Source organism: Struthio camelus, chromosome W, assembly GCF_040807025.1.
Source record: "Struthio camelus isolate bStrCam1 chromosome W, bStrCam1.hap1, whole genome shotgun sequence".
Classification (NCBI taxonomy): Eukaryota; Metazoa; Chordata; class Aves; order Struthioniformes; family Struthionidae; genus Struthio; species Struthio camelus.
The window spans coordinates 9840992-9857947 of NC_090981.1; the positions used below are offsets into that span (position 1 = coordinate 9840992).

General features: G+C 46.1%; 1 protein-coding gene across 1 annotated transcript; it reads right to left on the reverse strand.

The window, feature by feature from the left end:
* Window positions 1–12970: 12970 nt before the first annotated feature.
* On the reverse strand, window positions 12971–16099 carry LOC104139556 (transforming acidic coiled-coil-containing protein 2-like). Its single transcript, XM_068925819.1, is given in 7 exon segments — window positions 12971–13219; window positions 14250–14467; window positions 14470–14585; window positions 14587–14875; window positions 14878–15531; window positions 15534–15685; window positions 16071–16099. Coding segments are annotated over 7 exon segments (1707 nt in total).
* Between the last annotated feature and the right edge of the window lie 857 nt (window positions 16100–16956).

The following is a 16956-nucleotide window of genomic DNA, read 5'->3' on the forward strand; positions in this document are numbered from 1 at the left end:
AGCTCCATATGTTTGAGCTGTTCCTTCACATAAATGGTAACTCCCCTTCCTCTTTTTCTCTGCCTGTCTTTTCTGAAGAGCATGTGTCCCTCCATCACAGAGCTCCAGTCACGCAAGCTATCCCACCCTGTCTCAGTTATTTCAATAATGTCCTTGTTCTGTGTCTGCATACACAGGTCTAGCTCCTCCTAGTTTCCTAGTTTTCCAGGCTTCATGTATTTGTGTACAGGCACTTGAGGTGGGTCACCTTTCATCCTTTTTTATCCTTCCCAAAGGCTCTCATGCCTCCATCACCCTGCCCCATGTACTTATCACCTCTAACCTCCATTCCCTCCTTTCCCTCCAAGCTGTTATCACCATCTTCCAGCATACCCATTTTGAAGCCCTCCTAAGCAGGTTGGCAAGCCTGTTGGCAAAGGTGCTCCTACTCCACTTTTTCAGATGGATCCCATCTCTTGCCAGTCATCCTCATTCCTCAAAGAGGGACCCATAGTCATAAAAGCCTAAGTGCTACCTGTGACACCAGCCACGCAGCTAGGTGTAAACTTGTAGGATGCATCCATTCCTACCTGAACCTTTCCCCTTTACCTGTAGGATTGAGGAATGCAACACCTGGGCTCCTAGGTCCTTCATCCTCGCCCCAGAACTCTGTAGTCACTTTTGATTTGTTTCAGATCTACCTTGGCAATATCATTGATGCCCATGTGGATGAGCAGCAAGGGGTAATAGTCTGAGGGCTGGACGAGCCTTCAGTAGTCACTCCTCAACATCCCAGGTCTGGGCCTTCTTTTTGTTCAGTTATCAAGCAAAGTCTCTTGTCAGTCTCCTGTGTCCAGATCCAGAGGCAGAATTTAGATGTTAAGTTCAAAATTGAGATCTTGAAAAGTCCCCACATTTTTGTGACTTTATCTTTGAGGGGAGTCAAACCTCAGGAGATGCCTTAATTTTGATTTTAAAGTTTTCCATGCACCTAAATTGTATTTTATCCAATGACTGTTTTTCAAGTGCATAAACTGTTCTTGAAGCAGGGATTGGAAGTCACCTTCCCAGTGATCATCCTGCTGAACTGTGATCCCTTTTTGTGTGGTTCCTTTCTGGCCCAAATAATCTTGAATCTTGTGCTGAAAGAAAATTCCAAGAAAGGAGTAGAAGGGGAGAGAGGGAGTCCCCACTCCAGAAGAGCCAGATTTGTGGTACTGGGAAATGTGTGTTGGGGTCCCCTCAGATCCCAATAGTATGGGAATTATTCTCCCATCTCTTGGACCAGGTGCTCTGACAGCTGGCCTATAGCAAAAAAAAAAAAAAAAAAAAAAAAAAAAGGTGTGGTGGGGAGGTGGGATTCTCACCTGCATCATGACCTCCTCCACTTCCTTCATCTGTGTGTTCAAACAAGGAATGTTCTTGCTTGGCTCTTAAAAAGCAGAGGCTATAGGGAGCCTGCTTTCAGAGGGAGAGTACCTCCACTAATATGTGCAGCCTGGGAAATAACTCCCGGAGACCTGAAGGGCTTAGTCAGATGAGTTGTTCTTCCTGCTGCTGACCTTCAGCAGAGTTCACCCAGTTTTGGGCTCCCCAATAGAAAAAATACATGAACAAACTGGGGTGACTTCAGCAGAGGGCCACCAAGGTGGTCAAGGTGCTGAAACACTTGCCCTATGAGTAGAGGCTGAAGGAATTGGGCTTGTTTAGTCTGGAGAAGAGAAGGGGGGGAGGGGGAGCTAATGGCAGCCTTCCAGTACCTACAAGGAGGTTGGCAAGAAGATGGAGCCAGGCTCTTCACAGTGGTGCATGGTGGGAGGATGAGAGGCAACGGGCAGAAGCTGAAACAAGAGAGGTTACGACTGGATAGAAGGAAAAGCTTTTTCACCACGAGGACAGTCAAGCAGTGGAACAGGCAGCCCAGAGAGGTTTGGAGGTTTTCAAGACCAGATTGGATAAAGCCCTGAGCCACCTTGTCTGACCTCATAGTTGCCCCTGCTTTGAGCAGAAGTTTGGGCTAGATGACCTCCTGAGGTCCCTTCCAACCTGAATTAGCCTATGATCTAACCCTGCCCTGCTTACCCTACTTTGATACTGTGGGACTGTGCCCTGGTTGGTGAGGTCACTGCTGCTCCTCATGTTGTGGCCACCCTCAGCTCAGAGCTATCTTCCTTAGTGGAGAAGCCCAGATCTTGCTACTCCCTCACAGGGGCACAGCCAAGTGATAGCTATCAGGGAATGCTTGCCTTCAGTTTGTCACAGAGGCACTATTCTCTAGTGGTTAGCAACATAAGGGCTTCCATTCCATATGCTCTGACAGGGATCCTCTCAAACATCTGGATCTTGAAACTCCTTGTAGCCAGTCCTCTTCATTTTGCTCTCTGATAGTAAGAGATTAACTTCATATTTTACATACATATCTTAAGACCTGTTCCCAAAAGATATTGCCTTTAATTATACTAAATCCGACTAGCCTATCTACCCTTAGAACTACTCAGTCCTCTCTTGAATGGTTAAGTTGTTGGTCTTCACAGGTTTCTTTAGCCTTGAGTTTTACTCCTTAATTGCATGGGAGGATGAACAAATATTTTCTGCTGTTGGTTTTGAATTTTGCACTTTTAATTTAATTTAATGTTTTTTTACTATTCTTTCCTGAGACAGGCAGGAAAGGAGATTGCTGATTTATGTTCACTGTATGTTTTTAACATGCCCTGTTTATTTATCATCTTGTTAAGGTAGGGTAACTCTAATCTTGTCAATCTCTTGAAACTTCCTATTCTTGCAGTGTTCTCTGGAACATGGGATGACACATACTTCAGTCCACTGTCCAGCCAAAGCCAATTGATGGAAGTCCTTTTTGGTATTACCATTTGTTTCTTATGCATTCTATTAGCTTTTAACTTTATAAGCCGTTGTTTCACATGAAAGAAGTTTTTATGGAAATGATGTTGCCCAGGTACTTTTTTTGAGTTTATATAGTGAATTTTAAACTCTAGGTAAGGTGTAAGAGTGTTGTGTGTGTATAACTATATATATATTTTGTATTAAATTGCCATTGTTGTCATACTGCCCTTTTGCCAAGAATTTTCTTCCCATGGTAGAAGTGCTTGAGAAGATGGCAGCTGGTGGTGGAAGTGACTGGGCTGTGAACCACAAAGAATCCCAAGATCAAAATGTCTATTTTGAATTCCTGACCCACCAAGATAAGTGCAGGATTGTTGATGTGAAAAGCTAGCTGTATTGTACAAGCAGTACCTCAGAGATTTACCTAAGCGATCAGTAGTATAAAGGACAACTTTTATCCAAGATAAGAAGTAGCAGGTGCCCTGCCCACAACTTCTGGCAGAAGCCCCACCCCTAGCAGCGGTCACGTGTCCCACTTGGCCTGGAAGTCCCTCCCTCTTCTGGTCACGTGGTGTCTTTACTCCACTTTTTTGCCCCTGGGGGTCACCATTTTGTAAAACATCATACCCCATGTGCTCACAGGCTGCCATGTGATTGGCTGGCAGGACCAGCTGCTCCTTCCTGTTGACATGGATTTATGTCAGAACAGGAAGTCCTTTCCCCCTATGTGTGCAGGGGATGCAATTTTGTTTCAGCCACCGTTCTATGGTAGGGAGCCACCATTTTGTAAAGCATCATAACCCATGTGTTTTCATACTGCTCTGTGATTGGCTGATAGTGGTTTCTTGACACCATCATACCCCACGTTTTCAGGTGCAGAGGTAATAAACGCTCAATATCGACCATAGTGTGCCTTGTGTTTGTGTATCTGTGTCTGCTAGGAGTCCAGTCGTTGCCCTCACCTTACCCTTACAGGCAGGTTTGGGGTCCCCTACTTTACAAGGCTGCAGAACAAGCCCTAACATATCTGGGGTCAGGGTGGAACTTCAAGAGGGCGGAGGGGCACCAAAAGGATGGCGGGGTCATGAACAAGTTGGAACGTGCCGAAGGGCTACAGACCTCAGAAGGGCTATGCCTAGGAGGCCCACCAAGGTGCCCCCCCACGCAAATTCGATCACGTGCAAATAAGATACCAATTCTGTGAGCCAGATCAAGAGGCCACTGCATCTGGTCCCAGCCCAGCAGGATGACCGTGCAGTGTTACTGGGGCAGCCACTGGGCTCTGCACGGTGCTGCAAGACATAGGCAACGCTGTCCGCTAAAATGGAAAACCAGACCAAAACACCAACTTCAGAAGAACATGAGTGTGGAGACAATAAGGAAAAGACTCTAAGGGATTCCTGAAAAAGACCATGCAAACCAGAACAATCAGCAAATGGGCCTGTGAATCCCAAACTATATTTTGAGTTGTGTCACACAGAGGGGGCAGGTGGAGGAGGGGGAGCTCCCTTTGCCCATGGTTGTGGGGGAGCTTACAGCTACCTGTAAGACCATTGTGGGATGCAGGCTGGTGCTGTATGTGTCGCCTTATCCTTAGGGCAATGCTGCAAATAAGAGACAGAGACTGAGCATGCAACCAAGACTGTCCTGTTAGACCACGATTACTGCAAAAGCAGCAAGACCCAGATGTTGGGACACAGACTGCAGCCCTAGAGACCACAGCTACTGCAGAAAGAGCAAGCGCATCAGTTAGAGCAATGGGGGTGTTGCCAAGCTGAAAGACCATGATTATTATCAGGTACAGAGGAGTAGCAGGCAGGATGGTACTGATAAAAGGGCTGGTGGTGATGCTATGACAGAGGCTGTCAGAAGTCAGGAAGGTGGCCATACAAGCACTGGCTGTGCTGATAAGGCCATGGCTATTGTTCACAGGACAGTGAAGCAAAACTCACAGTTACAAATAATGCCATTAAGTAGTAAAGCTAAGCCAGTTTTGGGGGAGAGGGATGCAGCAATAAGCAAATGGTTTTATTGCTCAAAGACCATGATTATTATGTTGTGCAGAGTAACCGGGAGGGCACCGCTCAAAAAAGAGTTTGTTGTTCTGTTAATTCTGAGTCCTTGGCTCACAGGCTAGCAATACAGAAAAAAGCTATTACAACAAAGACCGCTAAGTAGGAAAGCTAAATGAATTTTGTGTCACTACAAGTGTCTTGTTGGCAAGGGGTTACAGGGGCTGCAAGGGCCCTTAAATGCAAGCTGCTTTTCTGAACCTGATGGGGCAGTGGACATGTCTCCTGCTAGGGTGGAAGATGACCCCCTGGAAAGGACTTCCTGGTTAACGCAGCCCCCTGCAGTGCAAGAGGCTGTCGAACACAATGAGGATGCTTCCCACGGGGAACCACTGGCTGCACCCCCAAGGCCTGAGGGGGTCATTGAGGGGGTAAAGCCCAGCTTTACCTCCCCCCCTCAAATGTAGCAGGGGTGGTGGAGGAGGCGGCAAACTGCCCCATGGCTTCCATGGAGCATATTCGGCAGTGGGAATGGTGATATGTAGAAGAATGCAGATTTGTTAATTTAGATCAGGTATCATGACATGAACCTTATGAAACATTTGTTTGGGGTGTAGAGCATTTTGATCATTTACGCCAGCTGTTTGAATCTGGTGATTATGCTCAGCTCCATCTTGAAGCTGTCAGCATGAATGACTATATTCTCCCACTATTAAGTTAAACACTATGAACGCTGTGAAATTTTTAGACTGGGTCAGTACTCTCCTGCACAGTAAGAGAGAGCTGTTTTGATCAGACTTCCCACCTGGCTATCATTATTGTAAAAGCCGTTGGGGGTGGGGTATGCAGAGCCCTGCAGTCTCTCCCCCATTTCAAAACTATAGACAAAAAGTAGTGCTATTTAATTGATCTAAATAGCAGCGACAATAAACTCTGCTTTGCTGGGAGTCTCACAGTGCTTACAGCAGTGAGGGGTCTGACAGATGCCGAATTGTTAAGCAGAGCAAAAGAGCTACATGACAAACTGGGGTGGTCCCTGCACAGGAAGGTCATGCTGAGTGACATCCCCTTGTGTGAAGCTCATCATCACATCATCCTCCTATCTGAGGGGAAAAAGGGTTGGGAGATTTTTAAGCCAAATGACAGTCTTAGATAGCCCAAGACCCTCCCTTTGCCTATAGTTGTGGAGGATTTTACAGCTACCTTTAACACCATTATGGGGTGCAGGCTGGTGCTACATGTGTTTCTTTATCCTTAGGTCAATGATCTTATAGAATGTTTCAAAAAAACTCCAGCTGACTGACTGAGGAGGGAGAAATCAGAAGTGTGTCATGATGTGTTTGCATTCCTATCTGGGCCTGCAGCAGCCAAAGAAAGGAGAACGGGCATAGAAGTGACAGCAGTGTTCAAGGAAAAAGACTGGAGAAGCCTGACTGGCAACCAACTCTCCTCATACCCTTTTAATAAAATTTCTCTGTATTTGAGTTAAATTGATTATCCAGTGTTTCATTTCAGATATGTGTGTAGTAGCGGTGTGTTGGTAGACACTTTTACGCCACCACTTCTGTAAAAAGACATTTACCATGCTCTTGGGGAGGTGGGAAGCTTTGGGGGTATAAATCCCCTTTTTGAAGCTGCTAAAAAGTGAATTGCCAATCTGAACAGAAGCCAAGTGGCAACCTGGCTTGCAAACCAGGAGGCTGACAGTTTACACAAGGTAGTAAGAAAGTGCTTTAAAAGAAACAAGGTGATTACAGCAGAGGTGGATGCTTAATGGCAGGCAGACTTTGGTGGATACGCAGCAGTATTCCACACACAACGATGGTGTTAAGTACATCTTAACAGTGAGAAACATATTATCCAAGCATGCCTGGGCCATTGGGCTAAAAGGCAAAGCAAGTTCTAAAATAGCTGGGGCTTTAAAACAATTTTTAGCAGGGGAAGCACACCTCATAAATTATGGAAAGAATTTCTAAACAGGCCTTTAAACAATTTGTTAAAGCAGTATAATGTTCACCATTTTGTTACTAATAATGAAGTTAAAACCTCCCTCATAGAGCATTTTAAAAGGACGCTCAAAACAAAGATGTGGAGATATTTTATAGCATGCAACACTTTGCTACGCTGATGTGTTGTTGGAGTTTATGAAGAGCTACAACCATAGCTTCCACAGAACTATCAGAGCCAGGCCTGTTGATGTGAACCCTTTAAACTGCGAGGATTTGGAAAACCATATACGGGGATGTGTTTAACATTAAAGAATCTGGGCCTCTGCTCAAAAAGGGAGGCCACATCAGGGTGTCTAGAACAAAAGAGAGATTTAAGAAAGGTTATGAACAGACGTCCACAGATGAAATTGTGAGAAGGGGACAGATACTTGTGTGCCGCTTAATAGACTATGATCACGAAGCAATACTGGGGACATTTTACCCTGAAGAACTTCAGAAAGTGAATCCTGACAAGGACAGAATCTACCAAATGGAGATCATCATCAATGAAAAAAGGAAATGAAGAAAGAAACAGCTGCTGGTAAAGTGGTATGGCCGGCCCCAGAAATTTGACAGCTGGATAGAAGCCTCCCAAGTCCAGGACATCTAGTTAATTGGGGTTGGAGTGGGGGAAAAAGGATTGGAGATGGGGGTTTCTACACCATGCTGCCCAGCAATGCCAGTGCCAGGATCTTACCACAAAACACCAGCTCAAACTTCACCATAGAGCTGGTGAGGCCCCTGGAGCTCTCAGGCCAGTGAGAGGTGTGACTGGCAGAAATGCAGTACCTGCACAGATGGAATACCATCAACAAAGATGCCATCTTTGAAATAGCGCTGCAGGGCAAGACATGGCAGTATACTTTGAGGAAAGGCTACTATCCATTCCTCTCCATGTTGATGGAACATATGAACCATCTTATCAACCCCCCACAACAAAGCTTTTAGCTGTCAACTCTCAAGCCATAGGCCTGGTCTACAACCCTGTCATAAGGAAAACAAAGCTTAAAACGGCCAAAAATCCTTACACTTTTTCTACAACTGGGGATCTAGGACATACTTTGGGGGCTTCTGTGGGCTTGAAATTTCCCTTTGTGATGGACATCACCAGAGGGTTTAACTCACTCTACCTCTACACGGATCTTATAGAGCACCAGCTTCTGGGGGATTTCTCAGTTCCATTACTGCACTCTGTTCCAAGTGGTGGTAATAAAAATGAGATCATTACAGTGATGTACGGTAAGCTGCAGTACGTGCTGGTAAACTGCCACCACATTGAAATAAGCAGCACTGAAATAAAAACTGACCAGAACAAGCACATCTCATTTTGCTTTGTGAAAGTGATTGTGAAGCTGCATCTTTGGCCCCAAAAGTCTCTGATATTTTAAGAAACCACACCAAAATGGTAGTGGTAAAGAATTATGGGGACCCAGCCTTGTACATGAAGTATTACAAAGCCCAGGCTGGCAATGGCCTCTCTGGTTTTTAGGGCATTGTTGTGATATATGGGGTGGGCACTGGAAGTATATTCTGTAGCCTGTTTAGAATGGCCATCATGCTTTTTAAAAGGGGTTTGGAAATTAAGCCACATGTCACTCAAGATATTGCAAAAAATGTGCTTGGACATGTTTCCAAAGCTTTCCTGGACAAGTTGGAAACATGGGCAAATCAGGAGGACTCAGGGATTGTTCATATAAAAAAAAAAATACTTAAAAGAGAGAGCCATGTCATGCTCCTGGAGGGAAGGTCCACCCCAGCCCTTTAAAAGAAAAAGGAGAGGGGGGCACCAGACAGCAGTCTGACTATCTGACCAGGAGAAGAAGATAAAAATACCAAGCCAAGCTGAATGTTGCAAAAGAAGCAGAAAACCCAGAGAAAGAAGGCCCGTTCTACCACTAGAAAATGAGATATATTTTAGAAGGGATGACTTTCTTTCAAGGCTACTCAGAATAACGTACTAAATCCAAGCTGGATCTGTTTGAAGTGGCCCCAATGCAGACTGATAAGCCAGAGCAACAACTGCTACCCCTACCGTATCTTCTTTGAGTTGCTTCTCAGTTACAGCCATGACATGCTGGCCACACACTTCTCCACGAGGCTGTTCTACAAGGACACAACCGGGCAGCAGGAAGTGGTCATGCTGGATGGCGTCAATAATCAGGGTTTTAGGCAACGCTCAGCTCTGACAGCTCAGAGTAGGAGGATGGAACTGTTGGGACCCCTCCACAGAGATCTGTTCTTTCAAGATAAGCTTTTTATTTAAGACAAGTTTTTTCAATTTTAAACATTATGATATAAATGTTGTGGCCCTATATGTGGATGGTGAACAAATGCCAGCAAAACCACTGCAGAGAACCATTTTGAGAACAGCTGCTGTGTGAGAGAATACATGCAGCTCATTCAGATGGTCAGCAGCCATATGGAAGATAATTCCCTGCTTGTTGACAAGGAAGAGTCCACCCGTGGCTATACCCTGTTTGCCTTTGACCTGTCTCCAGACCAAGAATGTGCTGATCCCTATTCCCTGATTACAACAGGAAACCTGAGAGCAGAAGTACATGTTGCAGGGGCCTTGACCACCACTGTTAACATGATTGTGTATGGTATATTTGACAACGTGATAGAAATAAACCAGAGGAGACACATAGTCTTCAACTACATGTGAGGATGGACACTAAACAGCTCTCTCAGTTTTTTTTTCAGCAGGACCCCTACACCAGACAAACATTTCTAGGCGTGTACCTGAGTGACTAGCTCTCTAGGGCCTGTGTTGCTCCAAGACCAGCGAGCATGGTTGTGACTACGCATCCACATAACCAACCTGGAGAGCACTGGCTAGCAATTTTTCTGGCAGTTCAGAACTGCACAGAGGGGTTTTTTTTTTTTGACTCGTTTGGCTACACTCCCCCGCTCCCTGGCCCGAAACAGCGCTCTCTTTCCTGAAAGCATCATATCCTTTTTAAAGCACAATGCTATGGATATCATTTTCCAGAGGAAGCAACTACAGCATCCCCTCGCCACCACCTGCGGATATCACTGAATCTTTTTCCTACATCACCATAACAATGGACTGCCTTTTGAACAGCTTTTAAAACTGGACTCTAATGATGTAGTACAAAATGACCAGATAGTGATACATTTTGTAAAAAATGAATACGGAGCTTTCCCTGTGACCAGAACTACTCAAAATATGTTTCAAAAGACCCAGACCTACATCTCTTGTAATGATTTTCATAAATTCATTGTGTAAATAAAACTGAAACAGTAAACCCAATTGAAGGGCTGTGTGTGTGTCCCTAAACCATTCCCCTCCCCTCAACATGTTTTTTTTTTAAATGGACACTACAGACAACCAAGTTGAAAGGTTTTATGATGATTTATTTTCAACAATAAACTTCACAGGGTGAGCCACTGGGCTTTAGGTATCTTTCTTATCCTAAGTGGTGCGTATGGTGCCTCTTGGTCCTCCTCGGTCACTTTTAGTTGTTCCAAGAGATCCTGATTCACTGTTTTACCCATGCCAGAAGACTGGATATTCACCAAAACCATGGCTTTCATAGAAACATTCCAGTCTTTAGGTGTTCTCATGCTAGAAGGGGCATGAGTCTGAAGGATGTCTTGGACTAAATCAAGCAGGCTTGATCCACTGATGACCATCGTTTTTGTATCATCTCATCTTCTTTGAACAGCTCTTTTTTCCCTGGCAAAAAACATTCTGGACAATGTACAGGATGCTAAGATTCCTGTGATGCACAGTAAAAGCTTTCTCAATTTCATCTCTCACAAGTGGAGTTCATCAAATCATCAATCATAATCATATATACTTTATTAGGGGGTGTGGAAGTAAAATGCTTAATGCCTGGGGAAGTAAAATAGTTAACGACTTATTGGCCTTTGCAAGCCTATCTAGCAAAAAGCCATCTGCAATGACCTTGCTGAACTCTGTGGTCCCAGCTATCAGAGGAATGTACTGTCTGTAAAAAAATTGTACTATCTATATTGTTGGAGCTGCCTCTCCTGAAGTGATTCACTCCCCTTTTCTGTTTATCCACACACCTGGAGTCCTGTGACGGACAAGTCTTATAATCCAAAGGTATATTAACTCTGTAACGGCCTCGTTAGGGGAGTTCATATCCACAGAGGCTGTCACTCTGCTGCTCTGTGTTCTCCCCTAGAGCTATAGCAATAAACTGCTGCTGCTCTGACCTCAGCCTGAATTGTATTCCAATTAGTCCATGACGGAATTTGGTGCTGTGACTCGGATTCACATGTTCTGCTTTGCATGGGAGGACTACAGACTGTTCCCTGTCAAAACCCCTTGGCGCCACTCAGAGAGGTAAGGGATCTTTTCAAATCCCTACTGGGGCTTCAGCCAAAGGCTGCCTGTAGGCTCCTGTGGCGCACTGGGACTGCCGAATCCGAACCTTTAATACAGATGTGACTGCAAGGTGGGCAAGAGAGGGTCAGATACCAGCGAAGAGAGACACTCAGAGTGCATGAGCGTAGCTCCAAGCTACATGGGGAGGCCTGGGAACTGCACAGAGGGGTTGCCGATGGGAAGCTGCTAGATGCACAGGTTGGACACATGGGTCAGATGCCCAGGCGAGACTCGACTCGTTGTATCCTGAGGGCCCCTTAAATCTACTAGAGCTATTTCCTTATCTCAGCTGTGCTAACTTTGAGAAACTACTGTCCAGGAAGCAGCTAGACATTGCTGACAAAATGGAATACGCATGCCTGGCCCTGGTGGGAATTCAGTCAGTGTGTAGAGAGCACACTCTGGGACTGCTATCACGTACTCTGCCAGTCGCTGACTACTCGCCAGATCTTCCGCAAGTGTCCTCACTGCACTCCACCCCTGACTGGCAGAGACATGGTGTTGGTGCCATGGACAAGGTTCAGACATGCCTTTCAGGCATTGGCTTAACTAACAGCTAAGGTGTACAAGCAACTAAATTATAGTAAATACACACACACACACACACACACACATATATATATATATATAGAGAGAGTAAATTAGAACATGCATGCACACAAAACTAATCAGCCCACAAGACCAGGAACATAATGCATTTTCCCCATAGTCCTAAATTTGACAGCCACGATGACAGTCACTGCCAGGGGTTGTCCCGTGCTGATTCTTCAGACTTTACATCATGTAGTACTGGAAGTAGGCTCGTTTTCTTGTGGATGTTGGGTTTGATGTGCTCACTGCAGTTTCGTTGGTGTCCCAGCTGCTGTCAGTGTACAGGGCTGGGATGGAGAGCAGCAATGACATGGCTCCACTTGGCATATTCATCAGGTCTCAATTCTCTGGATGAGAGTATCCCAGAGGGGACATAGACTGGGACACTTTCCTCTTTGATTAGTACCAGGTGGGTGTCTCTTGGCCCATCAGCAATGATTTCCCCTTCCGACTGTCCGGTTCTAGTTGGATCATGCACCCACACAGCACGCCCTGGAGACCCAAAGCTGCCTTGTTGCTGGGTGGGCTGCAGGGAATCTATTTTCTGGATAGTGGGGACCCCTGTCTGCTCATATATCAGTTGGGCTATTTGGTCTCCCTGTGTACATCGCAGGGGTCGGGATCTGGTGTAATGGATCACAACCTTCACCTCCTCAAGGTAGTTTGAGTCAATGACCCCTGCAATGATGTCTACCTCTCCAGACAGCTAAACTATTTCAGGGCACCAAGCGACCATAATACCCTTGAGGTATGGCGACAGCCAACCCCATACTCACAAGATGACAGCTCTCTGGTTCTAGGGTTATTTCTTTGTGTGGCAATCACAGACCTGCCCTGCACTCCTGAGCATGGCTCTCATGGGGAGGCAGGCTTGGGGGTGCAGCCGTTGCGCTCTAAGCACATGCGGCCGCTCCATGGATTCCCCCTTGAAACAAGCACACAGGGTAGAGCCATGCGGTGGGCAGTCACTGAGGCAGGCAGTTACCTGATGAATATTTTTGCTCCAACCTGTGAGGGTACCAGTAGGGGACAACTTGCACAGCTGCTCTTTGAGCAGCCCATTCATTCGCTCTATCAATCCTGCCCTTTGCAGATGGTGGGGTATGTGATACGTCCAGGCTATTCTTCGCTCTCCAGCCCAATCTTGAACATCATTCCCTGTAAAATGAGTGCCCTGATCACTTTGGATTCACGTTGACTCTCCGATAAGGGTCCAATAGAATCAGTTTGCCACTCCTCCCCAGGCTTTTGCCCTCTGCGGATATAATGCTTTTTGGTCTGCAACTGCTGCAGAGATAATCAGGTACAGTGTGGGCAACGCTGCCTTGCACCTTTTTGTGCTGCAATGGTGGTGTGAAGACCCTGATCACTAGCCCGTTGGGTGGCCCTATCTCCACCCAGATGGCTGCTTCTATGGTGAATCCAGTCTATTAAACCAGGAGCAATGGCCACACTAACAGCTGCCATAGTGCCTACCTCACCATTGTACTTGGCTTCCTCGGGATTACTAGTTGCATGGGTGTCCACATACCTTATGGCAATTTGACATTGGGTGCAGGCTTCACAGATACTAGGCCATAGGGGCTGTCCCCATATTGGCTTGCCATGGATAGCCCATCCCGATGTATACCATGCCGCCATCCATACAATAAGACTCTTGTACACTGCCCAACTCTCAGTGTATATGAATAGAGGCCTTTCATTTTCGGTGAGCACCAGAGAGACTGCCTGAAGTTTGGCTCACTGGCTTGATAGTCCCAGGCCAGTCTCATACAGAATCTCTTTGACAGTCAGATTGAAGGCCACAGCTTGTCACCACCTCTCTGCCCCTTTGTATGAGGCTGAGCCATCAGTGAACCATGTGCGTTCTTGCTGCTCCGCTGTCAGCTGATTGTACAGGGGGGATTCTATGCATGGAGATTCTGGGGCTGTGGCTAGAGGGCTATGCTGCCAAGTATCCTTGGGGGTAATTCCTCAAAGGTGACAGCCCCTAAGAGACAAGTGTGAGCATCTGTGATGCCTGGTTTAGAGGCCTTCATGCATAGATGCAGATAATGTTTCCACTTCCACAAAGTTTGGACCTGTGCAGTACCACTTCTAGCTAGTGGACCTTCATCTCGGATCCATCCCATTATGGGCAAAGGAGTCAGCACTACCACTGGATCTGGACCTGTGATAGCTTCTGTTTGTTGAAGAGCCTGGACTACAGCCAGTATCTGCTGTTCCATCGGAGTGCATCGTTCAGCCGAACTCTGTAATGTTTTGGACCAGTATCCAATTGGTTCTTTACAGGTCGAGCCCTGTTGCCACAGACCCCATGAGGCTGTGTCACCTGCTATGGTGACTTCCAGCTGGAAAGGGGTTCCTCGTCTTCCTGGGCTCAGAATTGCATGCTGACTTAAGGCTTCTTTTGCTTGAGCAAAGGCTGCCTTCTGTTTAGGGCCCCACTCCTGGTACCATGCATGTCCATTTCTGACTGGTCACTGAAGATGCCAGTTTCTCCTCATCTGTCACATGAATCACCATGGATATTACAGGAAGTATTTCTAGAGTAGGCAGTAGAGTGGGATCCTGAGAAGGAGGATCAGATAGTGGGGATCTTTTTGATGATTTTTTCATTCTAAATGTATCAGTCTTTAGTGGTGTCTTTTTTGTTGTTGTGTGTGGGTTTATTTGTCTCCTTCGGTTCCATTTGTTTCATTGGCACTGGTTGATATCTCAAAGGAGGCTGGAGATTTAGAAGGTGAGCTGGCTATCTTAGAGGAAAACTTGAAAAGATCAATAGAGTTCTCCCACATCTGGCTCAAAATTGTATGTTTGTTGATGCAGTTTGGGAGCTTCTTGCATTTTTGTACTAGAAGAGAATGGGTTAAAATTGGGATCATCCCACTTGTCAGTATCAAAAGTGTAAGAGCCTTTTGTGATAGGGATGTCGTTTGGATCAGCGGGTGACTTGGGTGGCATATTCAGAGCATTTTCAAGCTTTTCCACTGACTTTTTAGTCTTTGGTCTCCGTAGTGGCATTTTGGCACCAGGCTTTTTACCTACTTTTTTGGGAGGAGTGCTCTCTTGCTGGTCTTCACTGACCCCTTTTCTTCAGAATAATCAAATTCCAGCCTCACCGCAAGGCCTTTGACTGGAGAGTCTTGTCCTCCAGTGTCAGGTGGAGTCACCTCCACAGCCTCTGGCGCTGTTGTAAGAGGTAATGTTTTCTTACTGGCAGGGAGAGAGTTTTGTACTTTGCTACCTCCAGTGCTAAATGCACTAATCCCTTCAAAACTGTCTGGATCCAAAGGGTAGGATTCTGAAGACACAGCCAGGGCCTCCTGATTCTCAGCAGAGATTTTAGAAGGTTCAGTACATTCAGGTTTTACTGAGTCAACCTTTGTTTCAGATACTGTTTTTTTCTCACCTGGGGCATAATCTGCTTGGCTAAGGTCAAATGGTTCTTGTGATGTTTCCTTCACTGATGGAGCTTCTAGAGGCTTTTTTGCTGACTGCTTTTTTTTTAAGGAAGCTGTCCCAGGTTTCTTTGTTCGCTTGAGGGTACTAGAAGTGCTGCTTGAACCAGTACTGTACACACCTGCTGCTGGCGTTAGTGTCTCATTATTGCCAAGGTAAGATATTCCATCAAAATTACTAGCTTGCAAGCTAGGAGACTGAGATAATGTAGATCTGGAAACTGGGACAGAATCGGTAGACTTTCTTCGAACATTCACTTTGGGGTCACGACTTTCTGAGCGCTCGGTCCTGAGGCATGGAAAGACTCAACTAACTTAGTGTTATCAAAGTCCAAGTTGTAAGTTCCACTGCTGGCTATTGGCTTGTTCTCATCGAAGACAGTGGAAAAAGAATGGGAAGGGGGACAGAAAGGGCTTTCTTCAACTGATTCACTGTGTGACGCATCAGTTATGGATACAGTATCTGAACATAATCCTGTGCCTTCCAAGGGCAGCTAGGGTCTTATTTCTTGTTCTGCTATGTCTGCTACAATTGCTGCTGCTGCCACTTCGGGGCGGGTAGTTATGGTCCCTTACATATTGGCTGCACTCAGTCCGCTAAGCCACTGCTCTGCCACTGGCCAGGCAGCTGCCTCCCCCTCATATTATATGTCTGATTCCGAGCTGGGGGACTTGTCAGGGACCCAGACGTTCCCATCCCAGGTTTCTGGATCCCAATCTGCTTTTTGCACCAGTGCCCACACCACCAGGGACAGACATCTCGCCGCCTCCCTGTCACCACCGGTGATTTGCAATGCGGGCAGCCACAACAGCACACCGGTGCTTCAGCTTCTCGGCTTGATCCATGGTTGCAGTTGTGACCTCCTGGGTCAGCTGGTGAGCCTCCTTATCAGATTAGATTTAATGAAGGACTCGACTCTACTCCAAGCTGCGCGAGGAGCCTCGGGAACTGTGTGGAGGGGCCGCAGATGGGAGGCTGCTGGAGGCACGGGTCGGACACCCAGGCAGGACTTGACTCGTCGTATCCTAAGGGCCCCTTTTATCTACTAGAGCTATTTCCTTATCTCAGCTGTGCTAACCTTGAGTAGCTACTGTCCAGGAAGAAGCTAGACATTGCTGACAAAATGGAATATGCATGCCTGGCCTTGATGGGAATTCAGTCAGTGTGTAGAGAGCACACTCTGGGGCTGCTATCACACACTCTGCCAGTCACCTGACTTCTTACCAGATCTTCCACAGGTGTTCTTTCGACACACAGGCATGTCTATAGCTGAGATAGAGACCCATACTCCTACAACATAGGTCAGTCAGGGACTGAAGGCCTTGGACTGAGCTGAAATAGGAAAGATGTGTGGAAGTTGCTTTGAGATGGAATCTTTCAGCTGAACATCTTCAAAGTTTCTTCAGAATAGGTAGGGTTTCTGGTACAGGCAGAGCAGGCATTTGAGCATTTGAGGTTGCTCATGATTGCTACTTCTCAATGACACTGTCAATATTAAGAATTACAATTGTAACTTTAAAGTAGAACTTTAAATATTGGATGTATGAAGAAACTCAAGGGAAGGGAAGGTGAGCCTTGGATATCTGCTTCTCTGGCCCCTTCTTTGATGTGTCTTAATTGGTACAAAACATTCTCCCCTTCGAGAGGTTTCATTTTCCAATTCATTCATCTCAGGCTATTGCTGAAAGCAATGTAAAAATAA